We start from the raw sequence: 25006 nt of genomic DNA, 5'->3' as shown, positions 1-25006 counted from the left end.
GTGATTTTGATCCATTAAACATAATGACAATGTCAAACAAGTCTACAGTATTTTATTGATACAAATTTGGTTATCTACATGCATTCTATACAAGAAATGTAAACAAATTTGGTATACGAAGTTTGAAATACAAAAAAGATGTTTTCTGAGCAATACAGAGCAATAGGATAAAATGGAATTGTAACTTCTATGCAATTGGCCACCCTATCTCCTTGTTTTTTTTAATAACTCCATCATAAGATTAGTGGCACTAGAGCACTTTTTATTTCTTCGGCATCAGCAACAGCACAAAACAAGGTTTCCACTTGCCAGAATTTATTGTACCAACATGGTTATTGATTGGGATTTCCTGCATGGCTATCTTCCAGTTCTAACAAATTTAACGAGTATTGAACATTAGACCAACTATATATCAAAGAATATGCAGACCTCTGGTATAAGCTTCTTTCCAATATGAGCATCCCCGATGTTACTCTTTGGCTTCAAGAAGAATTGCAGAGTAAGGTCCAACATTATATATTCCACTAATGCCAGGAACACCATCCAGAACACAATCACTAGGAGACTCAAGGGTTGTGTCTACCTGCAATCACCATTACTGGATTAATGCCAAGAATTCAAAGATATGACTATTCCAGGCTGACAACCACCAAATAAGTACAGAAGCATTATGCATCTCTGTCTCAAATGGGGCATACATAGACTCTCCAGCAATAAAGGATCTATTCAAGTTCATCTTAGTTAAATTATGCATTTATGCTGGTTGCAAACTTGCAGTTCTCAAAAGTTTAAAGATCCTCAATTGGTGGGGGACATCTAAGATAATTTGAAAAGTCACAACCAAAGTAGCAATTTTAAAAGAAGATTTAATCTGAAGATGCAAAGATAGATGTCAGGCAAAAGCATCCATTTTGAAGAAACAAAACACTCACCACTCTGTACCAGTGTCTGTTTTTTGGTGGTAAAGGTAATGCAGCTGCAACAGAGTAGTGATGAGCATTGAATGCCAAATAAATATCTCCTCCATTGCCATCATGAAGCCTAGACAAATATAATAAAGGTCGGTCCATTTTAAGATTTCAACATAATGAAGCTAATATAAAAGTTCTGACAACCTTGAATAATGTTTAAGAAATCTATGTATGCACTAAGGCAGATACAGGAATTAAGATAATTAAAACTAGAATACAAGCCTGTGTTGAAAAGAACTTCTAGACAGATGCAGAGAAATTAAAACAGATATAGCTGGGTCACACAATTAATCTCTAAGTTCCATGTTTTGACACATCAATGAGTGAATGCAGGGAACATTAAAAAACTAGTCAATGAGGACTTGGTTCTTACGTAAATGCAAGGAATTTACTCTCATAGTTGTCCCAGTTATCCTCATGCCATGTCACATCCTTCTGCATATTAAGAATTTCAGGTCAAATGCAAAAAGAAACAATGCAAACAAAGCTTAAAGTTATCCTCATGCCATGTCACATCCTTCTGCATATTAAGAATTTCAGGTCAAATGCAAAAAGAAACAATGCAAACAAAGCTTAAGAGTGGTATACTGTAATGGATTTGTATAATTACCCTATCAAGAATTATTTTTTCTTTTCACAGAATTTTACATAGAGAATAGTCAAACAAAATTCTACCGGATCATTGTTTCACCCAAAAGTAAATATAACGATTAGAACTTAGAAATTCATTTCTATGATGAGTTCCATCTGATATGAAAAGAGATAGTTCTGCACTGATATTCAGCATTTATTCCATATTTCATTTGGAAAAATCTGGATTCAAGTGATCATAGGTTCTGTATATCAAGAAACCTATATATATATATATAATCCAAGCTGAAATGGACTCAATTGGAATTTAAAACCAGAATTTCACCCACCAAATTCATAAGAACAAGCCGGTTATACATTCTTCATATTGGGTAAAAAATTTGTTATTCCTCTATCAAATCCCTCTCAGCATAGACCAGAAAGGCTGCTGTTGTCCCATGAAACAGAAGAGCTAAAATGGACTTGATTGGAATTCAAAACCAGAATTTTGTTCACCAAGTTCATAAGAATAAGCTGGCTAGTTGCTTCTTATTATGCATGACATGTAGCAAGTAACTGGCACTGAAAGGAAACCTTATCAATGGAGTAAACCATTTGCACAAGTCACAAAGACAAATGTCATCTTTTCTATAACATGCTTATGTTCTATCTAGAGAGGCATGAACAATTAACATTGATATGCCAAAATAAGGAAACCTTATAGCAAAGAAAATAAAGCACCTAAGCATTTCTTAACTTCAGAAAAGACTGAGGAAACAATCATTTGATAGCAACAAAGGTAGGTAAATTAATATATATACAAGCCAGACTAGGCAAAATTACCTTGCCAATAAAATGCTCTCTTCTAAAATGGTGATTTCCCAGGCGATACTTTATCAGCTCTGAGAAAAATCTGAAGTGATCATCCTTCCTGGCTTCCAACTGTCTTGTCAAAAGTTACAATTGTTGTTATTTTCTTGATACAGAAAATAGAGGTCAAATCATAGATAAATTACATACCTGTCCCCATTGGAAATTATTAATGGCTGTATCATGTCCATAGCTGTTGTTATTTCCGTAACGCGTATGCCCATACTCATCCCCCATAAGCATCATAGGTGTTCCCTATGCAACCAAAGAAGTGAAGAAGCATTGCATTGTGAGCAGGGCCAAATCTTCTGAAAATGCAAGAATAATAATGGGGAGATAAACGCAATTAAAAAAAATGAAACAATTATGTAAGGGCCAATAAGGCACTTCTCCCTCTCCCAGCTGCCCAAATAAAAAAGAATATAATAGCTGCTTGTTTTAAAGTACAGCTCTAATGGATTATCTTCTGCTTCTATAAAAATAAAAAAAGAATAAAAAAAAAAAACACATAACACATTTCATGAGTAGCTAACGCATCAGAAACCTGGGATATCATCAGTGCAAGGTGGAAATTTTTCATTTGCCTTGAACGAAGTGCCTTAATATTGGCGTCAGATGTTTCTCCTGTTCACAAATTAAAAGGCAGGTGAATTGCTTATTACATTTATCAACAACTAAATAAACTATATTGATAAAGGATTCTACTTTCCATTTTTCAATATCTTTAATTGTTAATTCTAGAGTCCTTGGAGGGGGGATTCAGATTATACTTCAAGAAGCCTTGAACTTTGCTACAGGAATAATATTCATTAAAATTCAACACCAATTCATTAGTTCATAATGAGGAAATGTGACAATTATGCATGCATGTATATTTGGAAAGTTAAAGAGACTCCAAAAATATTCATCTTTGGGGTGGGGGTGGAGGGAATATAGGGAGAAAAGTAGGTCAGTTATAACTGTAATCACCTTCAGCTCCACAATTCCAACTAAAATTGTCATTACTTCCATCATTGCCACCTTCCCCATTGGCATCATTGTGCTGTAATTTTCACCAAACATCTCTGAAATTTTAGTAAAATTTTCTACTCCAGGGTTTAGAAGACAAGAAGGATTGGCTTTAAAGGTACCTTACTGTTGTATGACACAAGGTCATGCAGCGTAAAGCCATCATGTGCAATAACGAAGTTGACACTATGATATGGCTTTCGCTTGTTCACCTGCAACCAATATTAGTTCAACTGAGATAACTGAAAAGCATCCAGGTATTCACAGAATTCAAAATTTTGCACTGGGTTTTTGAGCTTGTGACCCAACTATGATAATAAAACCTAGAATTTACTTCACCTAAGACAGTCACAACTCACACTAGGAGTAGAAGGTGATACACACAGATACATAGCTTGAAAAGAAAAGACAATTTAAAATTTTGCACAAGGTTTAGAGCTTGTGACAAAATTGTGCTAATATAGCTCAGATGTCTACTCCTTCACTTAAGACAGTCACAATAGAAGGTGATATTAATACCACTATATAGCATATTAGTATGAAAAGAAAAACAATCCATTTCATTAAAGTAAAACAATTGATTTTCGGGGGTGAAAATCAATTTAGGACTTTCCTGAATGTAATTCAGTTTATATAAATATAAAAACCATTAGGAATAAGGGTCAAATAGGCCACTCAAATGCACACCAAACTGCAATTAGGCCATCGAACTCAAAAATAAAAATAAAAAAATGCAATTGGGTCTCTGAACAACACAAAACTCATGCAATTCACAACCCAAAATGACCTGTTTACCTGAAAATATGCTGACATGGCGGTTACCGAATTTTAAAATTACTTTGTGAAAATTTTAAATAATTGTAAATAAAATAATTATTTCAAATTATTAAAAAAAAAAAAACTGCCTCGCCTCCGGGCATGGAGACAAAGCCGGCCGGAAATGATTCCGATAGTTCTTTCTTCTTTCTTTTTTTTAATTAATTATTTTATTTAAAATTATTAAAAAAAAAAATTATTTTTAAATTCGGTAACCGCCACATCAGCATACTTTTAGGTAAACAAGTCATTTTGGGTTGATTGCATGAGTTTGTGTTGTTAAGGGACCCAATTGCATTTTTTTAGTTCGATGACCTAATTGCAGTTTGGTGTACAGTTGAGTGGCCTATTTGACCCTTATTCCAACCCATTATATAGAACAGAAAATAATTTTGTCCAGTTTTCTTTAGTTGGGAGACCATCTCTACCCAGCTTTCAAACTTGATGGACCATTTCTATCCAAATTTATTTCCAATATTAGTCCCCCAACTACTAAATATTAACCAAAAGTTGTCCTTACCACTATAGTTAGGGGACTAAAACTATACTAATTCTTACCCAACTCCATAGAAGTGATAAACATAAATCCTGAAATATCCCATTTATTACAGCAGAAATGAACAAACATATGGAAGAAACTCAATTTCTAACTTGAGATGTAACTCAACTACTCAAGTCAGGTTCTGTTGCCAAATATTAAGCTTTTGAGCTCTCTAGAACATACCATATATAGGTCGGCAGAACCAGAAACTCTACTTGCAAATTTTCCTTTCATGCCAGCATCACCCTATTGTGTCATTTCAAAAATATAAAAAAAAAAAAAATCTGTTAAAATTTTTAAAAAAAAAAAATTACAAAAAATGGAAGACTCAGATTCATATAAGGTGGTTTATTCTTTTTAGCATTCATGAGATTGTTGATCAACATAATAAAATAGAAGTTGCATATTTAGAACACTTTGTTTCTCCTATATGATGTCTTTCTAATCTTTCTATTCTTGTTTGCACTTCATGATTGATTTAATATATACGATGACTATTGGCACAAGTTGCATATATATATATATATATATATATATATATATATATATATATATATATATATATATATATATATATAGTAATGAAAGACAATGTATATAAGCAATGAAAGACAGCTTATAACAACCCACAAATTGAAATACTCAACAAAGCCTCAATACCAATCTAGTGGGGAGATTAGCTGTGCATGTGTTCCATCTCTCCAGTCTCCAGTCCACTTATAAATAAACTGCACTACTACCTCTTAGATCCACTTAATCAAATTTGCAAATGGTCAACTTTTAAATAGTGCATAGTTGGAGCTTTACCTTTATAAATCTTCTTATGTCATCACGATAAATACCATTCCACTCAGCCCACCTGCAGTCCACAGAACTAAGGTAAGTATAAGATCCTGTAGTACAATTTCCATATGAAATTCTCAGATAATTAAGAAAAGGGAATGGAGGAGAACTCAAGATTTGAATAGAAACTTTTTCCATTCAATATGATTTTCAAGGGGAAAAAAATCAGAAAAGTTATGCAAGAAGAAACTACTGGAAGTGTCTTGGACTTTTGGTTAGATTATTCCATATCCAATCCCTTATTCCCCTTACAAATTATCATAGGTTGTCAAGTTACTATTGCCAACACGAGTTTCAAATTAAGGCCCTAATCTAGTCAGTAAAATAAAAACCCATTGCATTGGAAGTAATGGCATGAGTTGATAAACACAATGAATCTGTTATATAATGGCTAAGAGCTACAAAATGAAAGGGAACCACATTTTAACCGACTGTTTTGCTTTTTGTTTTTGGTGGGAAGAAATTAGTTACCGGTCCCAGTTTGGAAACTTTCCAACAAGATAAAGGCCTCCACAATCCCATGGTTCAGAAATTAGCTTACACCTTGATAGGACACTATCTTTAGCAATGGCCTGTAGCATAAGAAGAATTAGTGAAACAAGTAAAACACTGCAGAGATAACAACATTGCTTTGAGTTCATAATAGACTATGCCAATCATGTACCCTGATAACTGGTGGAGCATCAAGTGGAGTGCCATCTGTTCCTCGACAGAGAACACTAGCAAGATCAAACCGAAATCCATCCACATGATACTCGGTTACCCTTTGATTTTTCAGAGATCAGGAACAAAAGCATAAAACACAGGGAAAAAAAAAAAACAAAAACTAAAGAATATATATGTTAAAAAAAAAAAAAAAAAACAAAGGTTGGAATAGAAGGGTACTGACATACCAGTGCCTCAAACTGTCAAGTACAAGCTCCATAACAACAGGATGGTTACAATTCAACGTGTTTCCTGGATATCAGCAAAAAAAACATCATCCGTATTTTTTATGGATCACCAACAAGAAAACAAGGCTGTTCAAAAGTGAGACTGAGAACCCTAGAAGCAAGTACAGTATAGCTTCATTACATAAACCATATATCCGTTTCTTTTTCAGATTCCTTCAGGAATTACTCCCCTTTTTCCAACTCTAAATCTAGATGGCCAAGACTTTCCTTATCCAATAGGTAAAGTTAGGAGTTAATTCATCATTATGTGCATTTTATTCTGTCAGTTCTATTGCTTCATTCAGCACCCAGTGGAGAGTGATTCTCTCTTCCTGACCTTAGAGGTTGTAGGAGCATTTTCTCTCCATAGCCACCACGGAGTAAATTTCAGCTTTGGTCCTATAAGTTTTGGCTTAGTTTCATTTTGGTCTGGAAAGATTCAGTGTTTCAATTTAGTAAATAATATTACTTCCGGTTCAATTTGATCCTGAACCAAAGATTCCGGCAACACAGGACTTCCAGACGCACAAGAGTACTGATATCCTCCCGGAGAATCTTTTGGAGAGGAAAAACAGCACCAAAAATTATAAAGAGTAGTTCACACAATTGAAACACTCATAATATAATCAATAATCAAAGCACATCAATAACAACAACAACAACAACAACAACAAAAAAAAAAATTAAAATGAAAATACTAAATAAATTGAACACTGATTTAAAAAAAATAAAAAATACAAAACCATCTCTCTCTCTCTCTCTCTCTCTCTCTCTCTCTCTCTCTCTCTCTGATTTGGAATTTCAACCTCAAAGTTTTCCTACCAAATGTTATGTCCATATGACCATACTCTACTTGCTCCTATGCACATTGAAGTCGCATGATATTACCAAGCACTCCATTTTGACTGGCAAAGTAAGCTCAAGACTAAACCAAACCTAAGGGTTATGGATTAAATTGAAAAAATTGAAGCTTTCAAGATCAAGTGAAACTTAACCAAAACTTTTGGGACCAAAAATGAAATTTATTCCACTGCTGACAGAGACGACGAAAAAACATGAATGGAAAAATTGTTTGTTGAATTCACTGACTGTAAAGTGTATTATTCATAATGATAGTTAAAATCCACTATTATGGGGCATCAAGAGGAGAATTACCACAGCCAGAGTAGTTGAGTAATCGGCCATTGTTGTCTAAATCCACCATGTAATAAACCTGTAAACCATGATTTCAAATCAATGCTGTTTACAAGAGAGAAGTAGACTGAATAGGGGAGCATAGCTGTGGTGGATGGTATCATAAAAAAAAAAAAAAAAAAAAAAAAAAAAAAGTAGCTTTTGTATCCAAAAATAAAGAAGTATTAAAAAGAGCTCAAAAAAGATGTAAATATAACAGGTGAAAAGAGAACTAAATTAACTCCACGTTGGAATTTGATGGGCATGGATGACCAATGCAAACAAATATAAGATAATAATACTTAATTATCTCTTTTTTTTTTACAAGTGTCTGGTAACCATCAATTGTAAGTTGTAACTAAAGGCTTATAGCGGGAACAGGTGAAATGTTTTCCCTTTTTCATTATCAATCTAGTGTCAATATTGAGTTACCAATAACTTTCTGGACAGTATTGATAATCTATATGGTCTGAAGCAACTCTGAAAGTGTTCCAAATACCTATAAAAGTATCCTACTAAAATGCTGTGCATAAAAATGTCATAAAAGATAACATTATACCTCTAAACCTCCTAAACGAATTGAAAGAAACATACGCACGAAAAACTGAACCAGTAATTTAATCCCATGAAAACCTAGATATATCATTGGATTATGCCATCACCTTGTTGTCAATGCCGCGAAATGATGTTGTGTATGGATTCTCATCACCAGCTTCATTTGTATGGTTGTAGACAACATCTAAGATGACCTATAAAGTTGAGAAAAAGTTAGTGCATCACAAAACACAGCATACACATTGACTGTAGAGAACAAGCTATATCCCACAGAAATTCAAGAGCAAATAATACACCTCTATTCCCGCATCATGCAAAGCCTTGACCATTTCTTTGAACTCCCTAGAAGCATTAACGGGTCCCCCACCAGCACTTGCATAGCGACTCATAGGAGCAAAGAAATTCATTGTTGAATAACCCCATGTGTTTATCTTCAAAATACAAATTTCCCATGCATTATACCACACAGAAGCAGTTACTCATGAGTCATGACAGGCAATGAAGAGACTAATTGATAAAAGAGCCCATTGGTGGTCAATCAAATCTTACCATATGGTCTCGTGGATTTGGCCTCCTTTGGAATTCCAATTCATCAAACTCAAAAATAGGCAGTAACTCAACTGCGTTGATACCAAGCTCTAAAAGATGTGGAATCTTCACATGCCAATGATGAACAATACTGTGTTCAATACAATTGTGGTGAATTATGTGAAACTAAAAGGTCACAGTCATCACCTTTTCAATCACACCAAGGTAGCTCCCTCTTATATCTGGATCCAGGCCACTTGATTCACCGGTTGTAAAAGCGCGGACATTCATCTCGTATATTACAAGATCTTTCTACAAACAGGAAAAAAAAATTGCAGGACAATGAGATGTAGCACGGCATCTGAAGAATCAGTAAGTGCTGTTAAACTGAACATATATAACGTAAAAAAAGAATCAAATGCCATAGTATGCATGAGCATGTAATGCTACACATAAAATTTTCAGGCATCTTGCAAAGCTTAAATATCTAATGTTAAGCTAAGTAATTTGACAGGAAACTAAAGTTATCTTCATATCTGCAGGCTAGCAAGTGGAAGGAGAGCACTCAAGAAACTCATTTTAATCTACCTCAGGAATATTTGGAAGCTTGTAGTTGTCACCCCAGTCAAAAGGCAAACTATCAAAATCATAAGTTCCATAAAATGTGCACATCCTATTGCTGACATCTCCAAAAAGTCGACGACCTTCAATTAGCTTTGCATAGGGATCTATTAGAACATTTCTGCTGTCAAATCGATGTCCCTTATTCCAACTCCGAGGACCATCAATGCAATAGCCATACTGTACTCCACTACGAGGCAGATCCTGCATGACAAAAGCTTAAGAGTATGCATTATAAACATATATAATTAATTGAAGATACAGAATAACAAGCAAGGTGACTTTAAAATAATGGCAATAACATAAAAGAGGTATGTCTGAGAAGAATATATCCCCATTTCCAAAGATAAAGAAATCTAAAAACTTTACTCAGATATTCTTTATGTAAGCTGTTAACAGTATGTTGGTATTTCATGCAGTAGTTGAAAATGGAAAATGGCGATAACAGAATTTACTTGGTCCCAAGACTCCAAGAGATTTCTTCAATTTCAAAGAGGAAACTCACAACTGCTCCCCTTTGTTAGAATTAGTTTAAATTACTATATAAACAAATCTGAAAGAAGCATTGCCAACAGCAGCTAATCAAAACAATAAATTCACTATCCTACTCATTTCTTCTTGTCATATTTTGATGCTGAACATATTTTATACAGATGTGCACTCGGACTTCTGAGTTAGATCTGAACTCCAGGGTACTGGACAGGCTTGTCTCCATGAAAATCAGGATAACTATTAATTAACAGACCAGTAGCAATTTTTATGGTTACTCTATTTATTGCCATACCACAATATAATTGTTTCGTTAGTTCCCTTTTTTTTTCTACATAAATAAATGTATTTCAAATAGGCAAAAGATGATTACCATGCTGTAAGAAAGTAATGGAAGCCTGGAGCAAATTATCACCTTACCAACATGCCACAGAAGCAAGTATAAAAGCTGTTTACTCACTTTCAAAATCACAAGAAGGCAATGTTAGAGCAATGACTATTACTACCTCAACACATATGTGCCATATATCCCCAGTTCGGTTAATCCTTGGATCCAATGCCAATTCAATGGTCCCAGCATCAACACTGTCATGTGTTGTAAAGACATGCATGTAATTAATAGAAACATTATCTCCAATAATTTCAATGCATTATAATTGCATCTAATTTGAAATTGGTGGAACACAAATAACAAGAACTAGAGAGGCTATAATCAGGTTGGGTAACTGCTAGCATACAAAAGAGAATACAAAAAAACAAAAAAACAAAAAAAAAAAACAAAAAAAAAACAAAAACAAAAAAAAAAAAAAACAAAAAAACAAAAAAACAAAAACTTTAGAAGAGAAATTAAAATTTGGTAAATAAAATTTGAAGTTACTGAACCCATAAAAAAAAATGAAAGTATATTCTCCCAGAGCACTACAGAACAAATATACAAGTCAGAAATTGAAGTTAACCCCCTTGTACATATAAGGAAATCTTATCCAAACCTCTCAGGAAGGATTAAGCGGAGAGTAACTGCAGAAGCATGCTGAGAAAAAATTGCAAAATTGATCCCAGTTTCAACTTCTGATGCTCCTAATGGATGAGCCAGGCCCGGGGAAACTCTAATTGATGGTATAGTTTCCAGCATTTGAGAGGATTCTTCCTATAATTAAAAAGAGCATGCAAATGAAAGCATGAGTTTATTATCACATTAATGGATTACAACATTTCTACACCTTGTAACACAAGTAAACAAAAAAATATAAGCATCAAACTGCGGAAAAGTATAAATGAAATCATTGGAGGACAGCATTTAGCTTCATCACAAATATATTACTTTAGCTGCTATACACTCTTTACATGCTACTGCTGCATATCTCAAACTCATGATTGCAATTACAAAAACTGCTCAATTAAGAGAGAACACTTGAGGTAGCTATCTGTGTAACTTTTTTGAAACACAAAATGATGTGAAATTTCCATTATAAACACAAATATGACATCCAAGCTAACAGAATTGGCAATTTATAGCAACTGTTTCTCAATTCAAAACGCCAAATCAATACAACCGTAAATATGCACGTAATATATAATGTAATTCATGAAGACTGGAATGTACCTCGATCAGACGCTGTTCTTCAGCTCGACGAGCAAATACGTTAAGCTTCTTACGCCTGCGACGATCCCCTGCCTAAACAAAACCAAAATCCAAAAAGCCAAATGTATACGCGATTATGATTTTCCTGTTTACATAATTAACCGGATGATAAGCATCATCTTCGCGCTTACCTTACTGAGAAACCTCCGGCCAGAATTTTCTGATGAAGCCTTTCTACTCCACTTCACACTGTCCACAAAATTATTTAAAACAGTCAAAAAAAAAAACAATTAAACCTTTCTACATTCAAACTATACTACCAGTAAAATTGTTACCCCATGAGTGAAGATGTGTTAGATGGTGTGAAGAAGGGACGGTTGAAATTACTCAAAGTAGGAGGAGGAGGAGGAGGAAGAAGAAGACGATGCATCGTCGACTGCATTTTTATGCTCTCGATTGATTCTGGAATGGAATCAGAGCATCAATTGGAAACTGTAGGAATAGATATTTTCGTGTAGAGAATCTGAAACTGTACTCCCAAGTATTTTGTAGCGATATATTTTTTACTTTTTGTGCTTACAGTTTATTGGAAGAGACTTCTTTGCTTTTACGCTGATGAGTTTTACTCTGTATTTACTTTTGGCCTTTCGGGTGTGAGTGACATTGACACCTTTGTATTGCAGATTTTCAGTTCATGCTCTGTGTAGTAGAGCGGCATGAAAGCGGGGGAAAGTCATTCTCCTTTGTCCGCCACGTGCACGGTGACGTGAGAATCGGGCTTTCGAGGCCCTAGACACGTATTTCTCCGATCAATTTCGCAAGTATCTCGATTAGGCCGTTGTCACGTGACACCTTAACATTTCATGAATGTATCTGGGGAGCGTTTGGTTCGCCTCTCTTGAAGCCAAAAATAAGAGAATTTCACATTCTAATATATTTTTTGTTCATTAATATATATATATATATATATATATATATATACATATATATATATATATTTTGAATGCTGCTGACTCTATTACAATGTAGTATCTATTCATATACTTTCTTTCTTAATAGTTTTAGTGGTTACCTTCACCACATCATCTTTCATTTCCTTATATTCAGTTTCACTTTTAATCATCATCTTCCTTTCTCTCCTCTTCACCACATTCCTTAATGATTATTTTGGCCCTGTTTGATAAATGGCTGTTAGCTGATTAGTGTTAATTATAAGGTATAACTACTTGATAACATTAGCTGTTGTAGAAAAGTGTTTGGTCAATTAATTGTTTGGTATAATTTTTTTTTGAAAAAGTTAATTGAAATAATTGTTTGGAATAACTTTTTGAATTTTAGCATTTTAGATTTGCAAAAAACTAATTAATCAAATACTTATATTGATATTTTAACTAAATTAAACAATTAATAGTAGTCAAATAAACCAAAATTAACCTATAGACCAATTTTTTACCAAACAGGGCCTTTGTCTTGCGATTTCATTTTACTTTCATTCAAACCATGATCTCTTTAAACATAAAACACTTGAGATGTGTTTGATTTGCGCATGAAAATCAAATATTTAATAATGGTAATAGATTTTGATAAAAGTATTTTGCATGTTTGATAGTATAAGTGAAATTGAAATGATTAACAATACTAATATTTGGTTATGTATAACTCTATAATGAGAATAAAGTTTTTAAAAATATAAAATCAAAATAATTGATCATAATATAATGACATCCAAAGCACAAATATGAACAAAACAAAAATATGATGGATGAATATCAATAAAAAAAAAACAAACAAACTTTTAGCTGGCATTATAAGACAGATGGTATACAGGTATAGACAATCAAAAAGTAAATGAATATCAATCAATTGCTACAAGGTTTTAAAGAACAGAGTCAGGCTCTTGCCTCCGAGGAGAAGAAACCGGCACAACACAAGGAATCATACCAATAATGAGTGATTGAATAGTATAGAGTATCTAACAGAAGACTATAGAGCATCTGGTGGAAAGCACAGAATACAAACACAGAAGAAACATTGTAATAATTTTTTTTTGAAGATGACTTTGTAATATTTAATTCAGCATATCTGTACTGACTCTTGCATCATGTCAACCAAAAAAAAAAGTGCAGCCAACAATCAGCAACAGAGTAATGTGGTGAAGCAAATTATTCCCAACACATGAGGGTATTGGCAAGAATCCCATCTGATACCCTATTTAATTGCTGAACGTGCTGATGCCTCAGCAATCAAAGAGACAGGTAGACGAGCTTGACAACAAGCAGCTATGTCAAAAGGGCGCAACTCGGACCCATCAAATAAAATATTTACACCAGGATGAATCACTTCTTTACTGTTGGCATCATCTGACTCAACAGTACTCATTTGGGAAGATTCTTCAAGTAGTCCGGTATCAGCTTCGTAAACAGGGGATAGAGCATATGATCTGCAAAATCAATTCAGTCTTGGTGGTTAGAAATTTCACCACCTTGGTGCAATAGTTGAAATGTTGAATAGATTTGCATGCAATTGAAAGAGTGAATGCATTACATATGAAGAGGGTTTTATTGCCAATACCATGCTTAACATATCTTTCTTAGGGTCAGACAATCATATGATTCATATTTGGACTGTAGTGTAGTGTTACTTTGACAATCTCCACATTTTCAAATTATATTTTAGATTTCAAACTAGTACACTAAATAAAATAGACATAACTGAAAAGTCACTTGTATGCTTGTAGGTATAGTGTACACCCTAAAAGTGGTGCAAAATGTTTTATGAATGTTTTCACCTATTTTACTTCCAAAACCATCCCCCTCTAAATATAACAGTATAAAACTATTTCTGACAATATTAACTAAACATTGGAAAGGCTTTTACACTACAAAAGGTTTTCCAAGTAAAGCATTCATCTTTTTCCAAGATTTTTTTTTCATGAGGTGATTGAGGCACTAATGCGTACTTGCCAAGAAAAAGTGCCACAAAGACATAAGAACAACTCATTAATAAACCATGCAGACACAGGAATATATGTCCACTGTATTAAATAAAGCAGAGGCAAACCAGCTACATAAACAAAATTTATAAGATGCACCTTAGAATATTGCCATCAAAACTCAAAACTTCTGTTCTGCATCGCTGTCTGTTAGCAAGCTTGAATCTCTGTTGTTCAACCGTTCTCCCAGAAATGGGAGAAGGGGGATCCAAAAGGGGGTTCCACCTTTCACTTGCATAAGTCATAAGCAGTTTAGTTGATTCCTTAGGCTGTTCTTTCTGGTACAGTAGTCTTGCTGTTGGACCTACTGCTCGGTACTCAGCACACACATCTAGCAACCTCTTTCTTAAACCTTGCATGGCCTCGTGATGCTCATTATATAAGTCTGTTTGGAGTAATTGCGATGAAACTACTCTCTTACATATATAATTACATAATTTTGGACTAAATAGCGGAATACCAAATTCTACACTAAGTGGAACCCATTCATATTTCCCATCATCATCTGCAAAGCTTTCAGAAACTTTTTCTTTGAAAAGTCTTAGTAAGCGAATATAGCCAAGGCTCCAAAGGTTCAATTTATTTGCCAGATCAGTCAACAGAATGTTCAAATTAAAAATTTCGTCAGAGTGCAGTCCCAACTCTTCCCCTATGTTAGCCGTTGAACCATCAGAGTTCTTCAATGGTAAGGGGATATCAACGGTTACAATTTCTCCAGATTCATCAAGGTCATTTCTACTGAACGGCTGCACAAGTACAGCTGAACATTTGAGAAGGGAATTTAAACAATGCAACAGTACACTTCCTTTGACTAAATTCCCCTCAGACTTCCCCCCCAACCCACCAACAGAAGATCCATCCCATGACCACACAAGGGCCTTCTCACAGCCAGCTAAAGGTGCAGGGAGCATTCTTAAACACTGCCCTTTCATCAAAACAACCGATAGAGGTCCACTAGCCATAGCAGAATAGAGGCTCAATTTCATCCATGGTGTCATGAAGGAATGGGAAGGAGGTCCAAAATGAACAGGACCTTTTGGTCCAGGTAAAACTGAAGAAGGTGGTAGTGGAATCATGGATACAACAATGTCATAGTCACGAATAAATAAGCAATCCAATGTTGCAGGTGAAAGAGCAGCCAGGCTTTCACAACGAAGAATATCTACTCGATACTTCTTCAGTTTCACTGTTCCCTTCCAAACATCTAGACCTTCACTAGATGTTGATTTCACCTCATTCTGGGAATTAATCTCCGATCTAGTATCCCCAGAAAAGTTATCAATCTCTTCAGATTTTGTTCCTAACAGATTATCAACAGGTTGATCAGCATCTGCATTTTCAATTGATGCTCCAGAATGAACAAAATCATCAGCATTTGTTTCAGATTCTATTATAGCAAGATCCCCTGATTTGTTCGTTGAAGTTCCTGTTTCCAAGATAGTGGCTTCCCCATTTGTAAAAGATACAATGCCATCATTTTCCCTATCATCAGGTCTAATCCCACCTGAAGCTAGACATTCCAAAACACATCGGAGACTAAACGCATGATTGGCGAACTCCTGCAGTTCTCCTTCAAATTTTGCTCCCTCTAGTGTACTCAAATCCTTGCAGAGATCAGCAATGCTTGCATGGCCAAGTTTTCCAGCTTCATATAGTTTTACTGCATGATCCTTGAGACCTGTATAAAATTTGAGTGGCAAAATATGTATTTAGAAAACATAAACTACTTATATTCAAAAGTTGGAATTGTGCCTAGTGAAAGCACAGAGACTAGCAGACTGTTCAGAAAACAAAAGGAAAAATAAAAAATAAAAAATGAACATCCTCAAATAAGAGATTATGTTCTGGCACTGGTTGATACCAGACATCACATATTAAGAGCTCTGAAAAAAAAAAAAGACAAACTCCCCCTCCCCCAACTCCAATACCCCCAGATGGTGCATTGAAAAATGAAGGTAATACTGAAGAATGCAGGTCAAATGCCTTCTGGCACCAAGTACTTTGAAAACCTTAATATGAACATGGCAATAGAATGCTCATTAACAATAAATAAATTCCATATGACATTTGTTTGTTAAAGAATACAATTGTCAATGTCTTCAACTATAACTCAAATAACTTTTAAGCATCATAGTGAAACTAAGGAAACTGTCAATATGTTTTAAATTGAAGCAACTAAGATGCAGTTTGAATTTTATGTGTTTTCTCCAGGTCAGTGAAGATTTCTAGTTCAAAAGCTACATGAAAAGATCTTTTCATACTTACATATGCTGATGAAGATAAGTTCACTCAAACTAAAGAAAAGTTTTTGCAGTAGATGAGGAAATCCCAATTGACAGAATTTACCCCACAGAGACACATAGGACAAAGTAATAGATATTATGGTGTTAACTCTTTTTTCCCTTTTTTAAATTTAAGGGCTGGGAGTTGAGTGGAAAAAAAAAAAAAAATATATATATATATATATATATATATATATATATATATTTCTCAAACTAAAGAAAGTTTTTGCAGTAGATGAGGAAATCCCAATTCACAGAATTTACCCCACAGAGACACAGAGAACAAAGTAATAGATATTATGGTGTTAACTCTTTTTTCCCTTTTTTTAAATTTAAGGGCTGGGAGTTGAGTGAAAAAAAAAAAAAAAAAAAAAAATTATTAAAACCTGGTGAGATGGATCCCATCATAAGATAAGATGTTATATTAGCATCCACAACAAAGGCCACACGAGCATAACCAGAGACCATGCTTTGATTTTCTGTCAATGGAACATCTCCTTGCTGGAAGGCACTGCCATCAGTGGGAACATATGCAGAGCCCAAACTAGCACGAGAACCATCTTCCTCATCACTGAGGGTACTTTTAGGTGAGCCAGCAACACTTGAGTCATGAAGAATACTTGCTGGATCTAATAGTTTTATTGCCCAACCTAATCGGCAAGCAAAAGAAGCAGCAGCCTGAAGCTGAGAGAGGTCAGCCTGTAAAGTTGCAGCCAATCCAGCAACAGTTGAATTCTCACTAGATACCACAAACACAGCATAGAGCAACCTGAAGCAGAAAGTAGCCAACATCACAATTATCTTTCTCTAGTGACAAAACAAATAAATAGAAGTACTACTATGCTAAGTACAAGAGCTTACTCTTCAATAGGATCTTCATAGGATTGCTCCCTATTTGAAACAAATCCTTCGAGCCTGGAAACTGAAACACATTGTTTATGAACATTCCACACTTTAAATAGTTACTTTGTGATTACAAGGATTTAACAACAAAAACATGAAACAGCCAATTCCGATAGAAACTTTAACTCTTATCAGAGTGTAATTATTATAAGTCCCACTTTTAATAGAACAAACCAAAATGTGAGTTGCATGCCATCTTTTTGTTTGAAACAATTTTGAGAACAGAACTTAAAAGTCATTTTCTGTTAAGAACCCTTTAAAAAGCCTCAAGCACTTAAGCATGCTATAAGCAAGTTATAGAAGCTTTTCTGACATACAAATAAGAACGTCCATGAAGATTAATCAACTCTTTTTGCAAGAGATACAGGTGTTTCTAAATTTGATTGCCAATGAAGTTTGATAGGAAGCAATATATAGTGGCCAGTAGCCCAATATCCATTAAATGATAATTAAATTGATACTGCAGGTTTAGACAAGAGGCCACACAAGGCATGAATGTTTCTTGTCAAGTCATCAAAACCTCATTTTTTTCTAAGGAGGAAATGGTGAATCAGATAATACAAGAGATAATATCACCAGACACTAAATCACTAATCTGAAGAATACAAATTACCTTTAAAACGATCATCGGGATAGACAGAAACATCAAAATAGACCAGTCCCCGTCGATAAAGTCCCTTTATCACTTCAGGGTCAAAAAGAATGAAGGAATTCACTTCCTCCTTACATATTTTATCAATTGTTGCCATTTCTTCTTCTGTCAGTTTCTGCAACCCAAAAAAAAAAAAAAAAAAAAAAAAAAAAAAACATTCCATCTCAATCAAAACAACCGAAAATGAAGTATTATTACTCAACTAATTACTCATGAATGTTAAGAAACTTTTCCTAGATTTGTAGAAGAATCCAATACATAGCACCTAACCTTAAATTCTTCCAAAGTAAAGTTGACAAGACAAACTCCCCACCATGGCTCAATAACAAAGTCCACTGGTTGAGTAGGCAATAGTTCTCTTGCAATTGATTTATTCAGCTTCCACATTATTTTCTGTGAAGCTCCAAAATCAGTGGAACTAAATTAGGCAAATAAGAAAAGCCACCATCTCTTGGTATCATGCTACATGCAGAAAAAAATGGGATATGTGAATTCATAAATATAACCTATGGAAAAGGTCAACACTTTCTAAAGGCCAAAACATTTAGTTCCATGTAAACAAACATTAGCAGGATGTGAAACAAGACCATGTTCATTTTCGAAGGCTGGAAATTCACATTCACATAATCAAAAAATATGAATAAAGAAAAAAAAAAAACAAAAAAAAAAAAAACAGGAAAATAAACTCTCAAAGAGCAAATATGAAACAAAAAGTGCAAATAGCCAAAGTGTATCAACTCAGTCATCCTTCAAGAAAAGTTGTAGTCTTGAAATATTTTTCCTTTTTCCTTTTTGATAGTCACTCATCCTCTTTGCACATACATCACTGTTCATCAAGTCTATAAGATTTTCTCAGAGAATACCTTAGATTTGCACTTGTTCATAATGTCAATAAATTCGTTTCTTCCAATCCCAGTAAGCCGCAAGGCATCTGCAGCGCTAAAATTTGGGATGCTATCATAAGGTTGTTCTGCACTCAATGTCCCAATATGACAAATATTAGAGAACTAATTAAAACTGAGTTAATTGCAGATAAATATGACTCATGTATGTTTAAGGAACTAATCCTTTGGATGAGCTAAAGTATAGTTCCTTGATAATCCTTTGGATGAGAGTAAAACACTTGGGGAAACGCAAATAAAAATGAGGAAAACAATCAAAAAAAGAATTTAATTAAGGGACCCAGAATAAATAAGAAATTCCATTCGTGAAGATAATCTCCTAAAGCATATATGAGCTAGAGCTTCTTGAACTACTGCAATAGGCAAATGATAACAACTACACCAAGCATTTTGGCAGAGCTACAAGCCTACACCACAGCAGTAATCAAATCCTAGTTTAAAAATATGAAAGAGTAACTATGAGTGGGAGTTGTTGAAATACAGAAACACTAGGCTTAGCCCATTATGTTCCTATATAAGCATGTGTATTTCAATCAAAATGTGTGCATTACATTACTGTTAATACAGTTAATATTTTCTTTTTTTATTTTATATATTGGCTTCTTCTGAACAAGTGGTGCCTATTCTTCACCTGCTAGGCACTTGATCACTCCATTTCAGCATGGTATCAAAGCCTAACCCTACAATATCCCAAATTTTGTTAGTCACGGTCATTGTAGAAAGCACTATTCCGGTTGTCGGGGATCTCATTTGCCACCAGTGACATTACCATGCACTTCAGTCTCGCCACACAGAGCAAGATACCACCTCTGACAATCTCTTTTGGCAAAATTTACCAGATCCCTTTTTGGCTTTATTATTATTATTAGTATCATGGTTGCAATAGGCGCTAAGTGCTAGTCGGGCGGTAGAGTAGCGCCTAGGCGGTGCCTATGCGGTTGCCTAGCCGGCTAACTATAAAAAAAAAAAAAAAAAAAAAAAAACAGTGCATATGTCATATTATACATACATACATACATACATACATACATATATATATATATATATATATATATGAAAAACAATTAGCAAGGCAGAGTCGGTCGGGTTAACTCGGCTAACTCGACAGAAATGGATGAGTTAACTCGGCCTAGTCGGCTGAGTTAGGCGCTAGGCAGCCGGTCGCCTAGGCGGGAGCCTAGGGAGGAAATCGTCACGGCCTAGGGGCGCCTAGTGCCGATTAATCGGTGCCTAGGCGGGATTTTTGCAACACTGATTAGTATTACTAATGAAATTTGAATGTTTTCCACATCTATCCAGCATGTCAACATCAAAACTTCTGCCTTTCATCAGTATGGTAACAAACAAATCCCTCCTATGCTTTTATCACTACTCTTGTCATGCTTCCTCACCTCACCTAAAAGGAAAGTCTTTCTTTTTTATGTCATGAAATAGCACAGTAAGCGGACCACCTAAAGGGAAATCCAGAATTTTCTTTCTTGAGTGGGTGAGCCGAGAGTGGAAGTGTGAGGGTCCTACAGTCCTAGAGTACTTCTACTGCCACGTTGTTTCGAGGCTCTACGTCTCTTGGCACTTTCATCTTCACTCCCAAGGGTTGTGCATAATTTCATGATTCAAAGACTATTCACATCCAAAACTATCATCCTCTAGCCACATCTAATAAGTTTACCTTCCTATTTAGTTTTTGAGTAAAGTGGAGTATTTGTCTTAATTCAAGCTTGGAAGTTCTAGCTTGAGGAGTGTTGAAATATAGAAATATTAGAGTGTAACCCTAAGTTTAGCTCATTATATGACCCATTATGTTCTTATATAAGCATTTGTATTTCTCTTATAATGTGTGCACAGTGCACTATATTACTATTAATACAATCAATACATTCTTTCTTTGATTTTATATATTAGCTTTTTCTAAACAGGCAAATGGTGGCTATTCACCCCCACCCCAAAGCATTCAATCACTCAATTTTAACAGCAATGAAAAAAATTTCACTCACTACAGAGGACTTACACTTATTACTAAAGGAAATAGGTACAATATTTGAAATGTGAGGGAGACTAAAAGGAATTAGCACAAACCTTAGTGGTTCTAGTAAAATTGCCACTTTCACTAGACACACAAATACTAGCCTTACTTATCACTTTCATTTAATTTCAAATACTAGCCTTAATTGATTCCTCAATTTAACCTTATTGTACAATTAACTTGAGTGAAGGGGTTGTTTGAGAAACTTTATATGCAATGCAGTTTGTAGGTGCTAATGGTTTTTCTATGATATCATCATAGGAAATAAAGCCAACCTATCTGGATTGGTAATGGGCTTAATTGAGTTGAGTTGATCTCAAAAATAAAAATAAAAATAAAAAAGAGAGCAACAACTAAGGGACTGAGCAGCTCTAAAGTGCTATTTTTCACACCTTAGGTTGCAGATTGCTCTCCAAAGCCAAGGAAGGAGATTTGAGTAACCACTACCCTGGAAAACCTTATACATAGAATTATGACTACATAACTGCTGAACTTGTAAAACCATTTAAAATTACAAGCAAGGAAGTGATACCATTTTTCATGACTTCAAATATCATATCGCAGTAGTATCTGAAAGGAGACACCCTCATCACGCGGCAAACATACTCCGCAAGGTGATATGGAAACAACTGCAACCACATAAAGAACATGGATTGCTTGAGTTTAACCTCAGAAAAAACACACTGTCAATATCAATAAATGAGATATAAATAGTTTGGCTTTTAACCGGAGTGAGTCAAATAATCTGATCTCTTGTAATAGTTAACTTAATCCCTATGAGTACGGCTATGCTCAAAAGAAATGTCACCACAAAGATTCTCATGCCATAGAAAAACATCATTATATGTCACCCTGAATGTGAACATTAAATAGAAGGATCCTTATAAAAGTTACAACCAGCAGCACGATTTAGTAAGGGGAAACATTTGTATTTTCTATTCTGTATCAGATAAAAGTCATAAAACAAAAACAAAAACAAAACAAACTATTATGATCTGAAAAATGAGAAAATTGTGAAAAGAATTGCATGCTATGCTGCTAGCACATGCTTCTCTAGCAAATGAGAATACATAAATGTATGAAACCAATAACATTAGTAAATGTTACCAATTTAAGTAGGCAGCACTCTTTACAACTTTCAAATAACAGAAGAGCAAGAAAACCTTCCACATAATACACACCGCTAAATTTCTTCGCAGATAACGCATCATTTCTTCATAGTATTCACTTTCTCTGCATACTTTTCGAGCAAAACACGTGTTCCATGGGAGCCTCTTCTTTATGCAATGTTCGATAATCCTGCATAACAACCTAGTTAGTTACAAATAGCAATAACCCTATATAAATATGAATCAGAGTTATTAGATAATACCTCCACTACGTGTGAAGGTTTCATAGTAAAAAATCAGTAAGCATCAAATATGTTCTTCATATCCTGGCTTATTAAATATCTACAATACTATTTCTTCAATCAAAATGCCAAAGTAGCTACAATATTTTAAATCCTTCCATCGTCTTAACCACCAGAGACCAGAGAGTAGTGGATGAGCATTTCATTCCTTTGCCAAATTTGGTAACAGACATAGTATGTGAGGTTTGTTTCAGCCAGGTCATTCTAACATCCTATCATGTATACTCCAGGGCTGTAGGCCTCTAACTTGATTGCATGGCATAGTATGATATTAAGTCACACAAACACAACAAATTTTACCCTTCTGTTAATGAAATGCAACAAATTTTAAAGAACTACTCATTTCTCCTTCGTTCAAGCCAGATAAATTTTACCCTTCTGTTAATGAAATACAACAACTTTTGAAGAACTAGTCATTTCTCCTTCGTTCAAGCTAGATATCTTTAAAACTTGCTGATTAAAGAGCATCCATCCGCTAGTGCAGACAATATCAATATAAATTTGATCATAAATGTTTCTGCACTAATATTAATAAAAAAAAATATGAAAATAAAAAAGAAGTAAACCTTCTATGCCATTCTTCTCTGGAATTCAACGAAGCTTGAAGCCGCTTTGGAAGACTTTCCCAGGGGCATTCTTCCTTGATAGCCTTGATCGTCAGTTGATCTTCTATTGTAGCAGGAACGTGCTGCATCTTGCAAATCCCCGCCAAATAACTCTAGTTGTCAAAACACAACTGCCCAGTCCCTGCAAATAACTTCGAGAACCAAAGCAAATTAGAAACGCCTCCGCTTTTTTAGAATCGGATTGACCGAAATCATATTGACAGTATGTTCATACCTACTCCGTGAGCTCTTCCAGCCGGTAAAATGTGCATAAAACTTCAATCTAATTAGGGTTCGGTGTTTTGATCTTGCATCTTCGTCGGTTCAACTCCAGGGAAAGGGAGCAGAGATCTAAGAAATGACTAATGAGGGTGGTCAAATCGAATTCATGAGTTAGCCAGTGAAGGTGTTGCGTTTTAATTGCTTGATGCAACTTGCAGCCTTGCAGGGCACACGGCCTTGGTTTGAAGTTTGAACTGTCAGAGTGGGCCACGCACTCTTGTCGTATAACTAGTTTTTGGTACATCCTATATTGTTAATTTGTTATGTATTATTGTGTTAATTGCCCTTTTCATTTTAGGGTGTGTTTGGAAACCTGAAAAATGAGTTCTGAAAATCATTTTTCAAGTTTTCATTGTTTGGATGTGTCTGGAAAATCAAGTCAACGGAAATCATTTTCCGTTGACTTTGGAAAATAGGCTTGTTTTTTAGGAAAATGACTTTTCCTTTTTTTATGGGAAGTCATTTTCCAACTTTTACACTAACATCACACCACCACCAACATCATATCACCACCACTTCACTACCACCATCACTACCACTACTGCCGCCACCACCACCATACCACCGCAACCACCGCCACCACACCGTCATACCACCACCAATTATTATTATTATTATTATTATTATTATTATTATATAACAAATAACATCACTACCACTACACCACCACTACCACCATAATATTTTTGATATATTATTAGTTATTTTTTTATTATATTTAAAATTATTATTATATTATTATATATACATGTTGTAATATTCTAAATAAAAGAATTAAAATGTTTAATTATACAATTGTACTCATTTTTCAGAAAATGAACCAAACACACAAAAACAGTTTTCCAGAATGCAACCAAACACTGGAAAGGAAAATGTTTTCCGGAAAATGACTAATTTTCCAGAAAACATTTTCCAGAAGTCATTTTCCTGCTTTCCAAACGGACCCTTAAATCAAAGTGACATGTTGTCCCGACTCCCGATTCATGCTGACGTGGTGATTAAATTCTAAAAACATAATAAGTGTGAATGAAAGTTATACCCCTAATTTATGTCCGTTTTTTCCGTTAAGTTTTTTTTTACATTATGCTATAAAGGTTGTACATTAAAATATTTTGGACAAACATACCCCTACTATTATAACTTTCGTTATTTTTTCCACTATTGTTACCATGCACATGCATCCACCATATATTTTCTTATCTTCTTCATTAATAATAATATATACACATTAAATATTTGAGTTATATGTTAATTATTACATAAATATAAATATCAAATTTATAAAAATGATTTACATTATTATTATTATTATTTAGAATTTAGAATAATTTAAATATCTAAAATCTAAATAAATTTAAAATTTTAATATAATGTATTAATATTGGACACCTATTTTTTGCGCATCACGCATAAAAAAATACTAGTATTACAATAAATGTTAAAAGTGTATATATA

The 25006-nt window shown here is 34.5% G+C and overlaps 2 protein-coding genes across 8 annotated transcripts; both read right to left on the bottom strand.

Moving 5' to 3' along the window:
* Nucleotides 1–30: 30 nt before the first annotated feature.
* On the bottom strand, nucleotides 31–12294 carry LOC109170583 (isoamylase 3, chloroplastic). Of its 3 annotated transcripts, XM_019319761.1 has the most exons (25): nucleotides 12080–12292; nucleotides 11835–11961; nucleotides 11691–11748; nucleotides 11521–11592; nucleotides 10907–11064; nucleotides 10424–10502; nucleotides 9396–9632; nucleotides 9015–9119; nucleotides 8829–8933; nucleotides 8576–8710; nucleotides 8387–8473; nucleotides 7707–7764; nucleotides 6513–6576; nucleotides 6284–6383; nucleotides 6091–6191; nucleotides 5584–5635; nucleotides 4960–5022; nucleotides 3542–3631; nucleotides 3381–3453; nucleotides 2956–3035; nucleotides 2562–2666; nucleotides 2385–2483; nucleotides 1345–1406; nucleotides 933–1041; nucleotides 31–583 (listed from the first exon to the last, which is right to left on the bottom strand). In XM_019319761.1, exons 2-25 carry the CDS (start codon nucleotides 11939–11941, stop codon nucleotides 470–472), a joined length of 2313 nt encoding a protein of 770 aa, XP_019175306.1. In that variant the 5' UTR covers nucleotides 11942–11961; nucleotides 12080–12292; the 3' UTR covers nucleotides 31–469. The 3 variants fall into 3 exon arrangements, with proteins under 3 accessions (XP_019175306.1, XP_019175308.1, XP_019175305.1); XM_019319763.1 differs by having other exon boundaries at nucleotides 1345–1403; nucleotides 11835–12294; XM_019319760.1 differs by having other exon boundaries at nucleotides 11835–12291.
* A 1033-nt stretch (nucleotides 12295–13327) lies between these two features.
* LOC109170394 (protein FAM91A1-like) lies at nucleotides 13328–23740 on the bottom strand. Of its 5 annotated transcripts, none has more exons than XM_019319491.1 (11): nucleotides 23505–23740; nucleotides 23231–23421; nucleotides 22435–22552; nucleotides 21786–21882; nucleotides 19192–19298; nucleotides 18599–18721; nucleotides 18290–18443; nucleotides 17635–17695; nucleotides 17160–17542; nucleotides 14591–16169; nucleotides 13328–13939 (listed from the first exon to the last, which is right to left on the bottom strand). In XM_019319491.1, the coding sequence occupies exons 2-11, from the start codon at nucleotides 23356–23358 to the stop codon at nucleotides 13708–13710; spliced, it is 2982 nt and encodes a 993-aa protein (XP_019175036.1). In that variant the 5' UTR covers nucleotides 23359–23421; nucleotides 23505–23740; the 3' UTR covers nucleotides 13328–13707. The 5 variants fall into 5 exon arrangements, with proteins under 5 accessions (XP_019175036.1, XP_019175035.1, XP_019175040.1 ...); XM_019319490.1 differs by having other exon boundaries at nucleotides 23231–23411; XM_019319495.1 differs by lacking the exons at nucleotides 22435–22552; nucleotides 23231–23421; nucleotides 23505–23740 and adding an exon at nucleotides 21646–21701 and having other exon boundaries at nucleotides 18599–18729; nucleotides 21786–21854.
* Nucleotides 23741–25006: the final 1266 nt, after the last annotated feature.

This window comes from Ipomoea nil, unplaced genomic scaffold (genome assembly GCF_001879475.1).
Source record: "Ipomoea nil cultivar Tokyo-kokei standard unplaced genomic scaffold, Asagao_1.1 scaffold3321, whole genome shotgun sequence".
Taxonomy (NCBI): domain Eukaryota; kingdom Viridiplantae; phylum Streptophyta; class Magnoliopsida; order Solanales; family Convolvulaceae; genus Ipomoea; species Ipomoea nil.
Note: the sequence above shows the minus strand (reverse complement) of the source record. Positions and strands in the feature narration are given on the sequence as shown.

What these genes read in the sequence shown, in the direction of transcription:
- LOC109170583 (XM_019319761.1), bottom strand. Translation starts at nt 11,941, where the DNA reads ATGCAGTCGACGATGCATCGTCTTCTTCTTCCTCCTCCTCCTCCTCCT. An exon ending in GCCGGAGGTTTCTCAGTAAG is followed by an intron (nt 11,593 to 11,690) that starts GTAAGCGCGAAG and finishes GGTTTTGTTTAG; the next exon opens with GCAGGGGATCGTCGCAGGCG. An exon ending in ACCTTGGTGTGATTGAAAAG is followed by an intron (nt 8,934 to 9,014) that starts GTGATGACTGTG and finishes TGGCATGTGAAG; the next exon opens with ATTCCACATCTTTTAGAGCT.
- LOC109170394 (XM_019319491.1), bottom strand. Translation starts at nt 23,358, where the DNA reads ATGCAGCACGTTCCTGCTACAATAGAAGATCAACTGACGATCAAGGCT. An exon ending in TGAACAAGTGCAAATCTAAG is followed by an intron (nt 18,722 to 19,191) that starts GTATTCTCTGAG and finishes GGAGCTTCACAG; the next exon opens with AAAATAATGTGGAAGCTGAA. An exon ending in TCCCGATGATCGTTTTAAAG is followed by an intron (nt 17,696 to 18,289) that starts GTAATTTGTATT and finishes AATGTGTTTCAG; the next exon opens with TTTCCAGGCTCGAAGGATTT.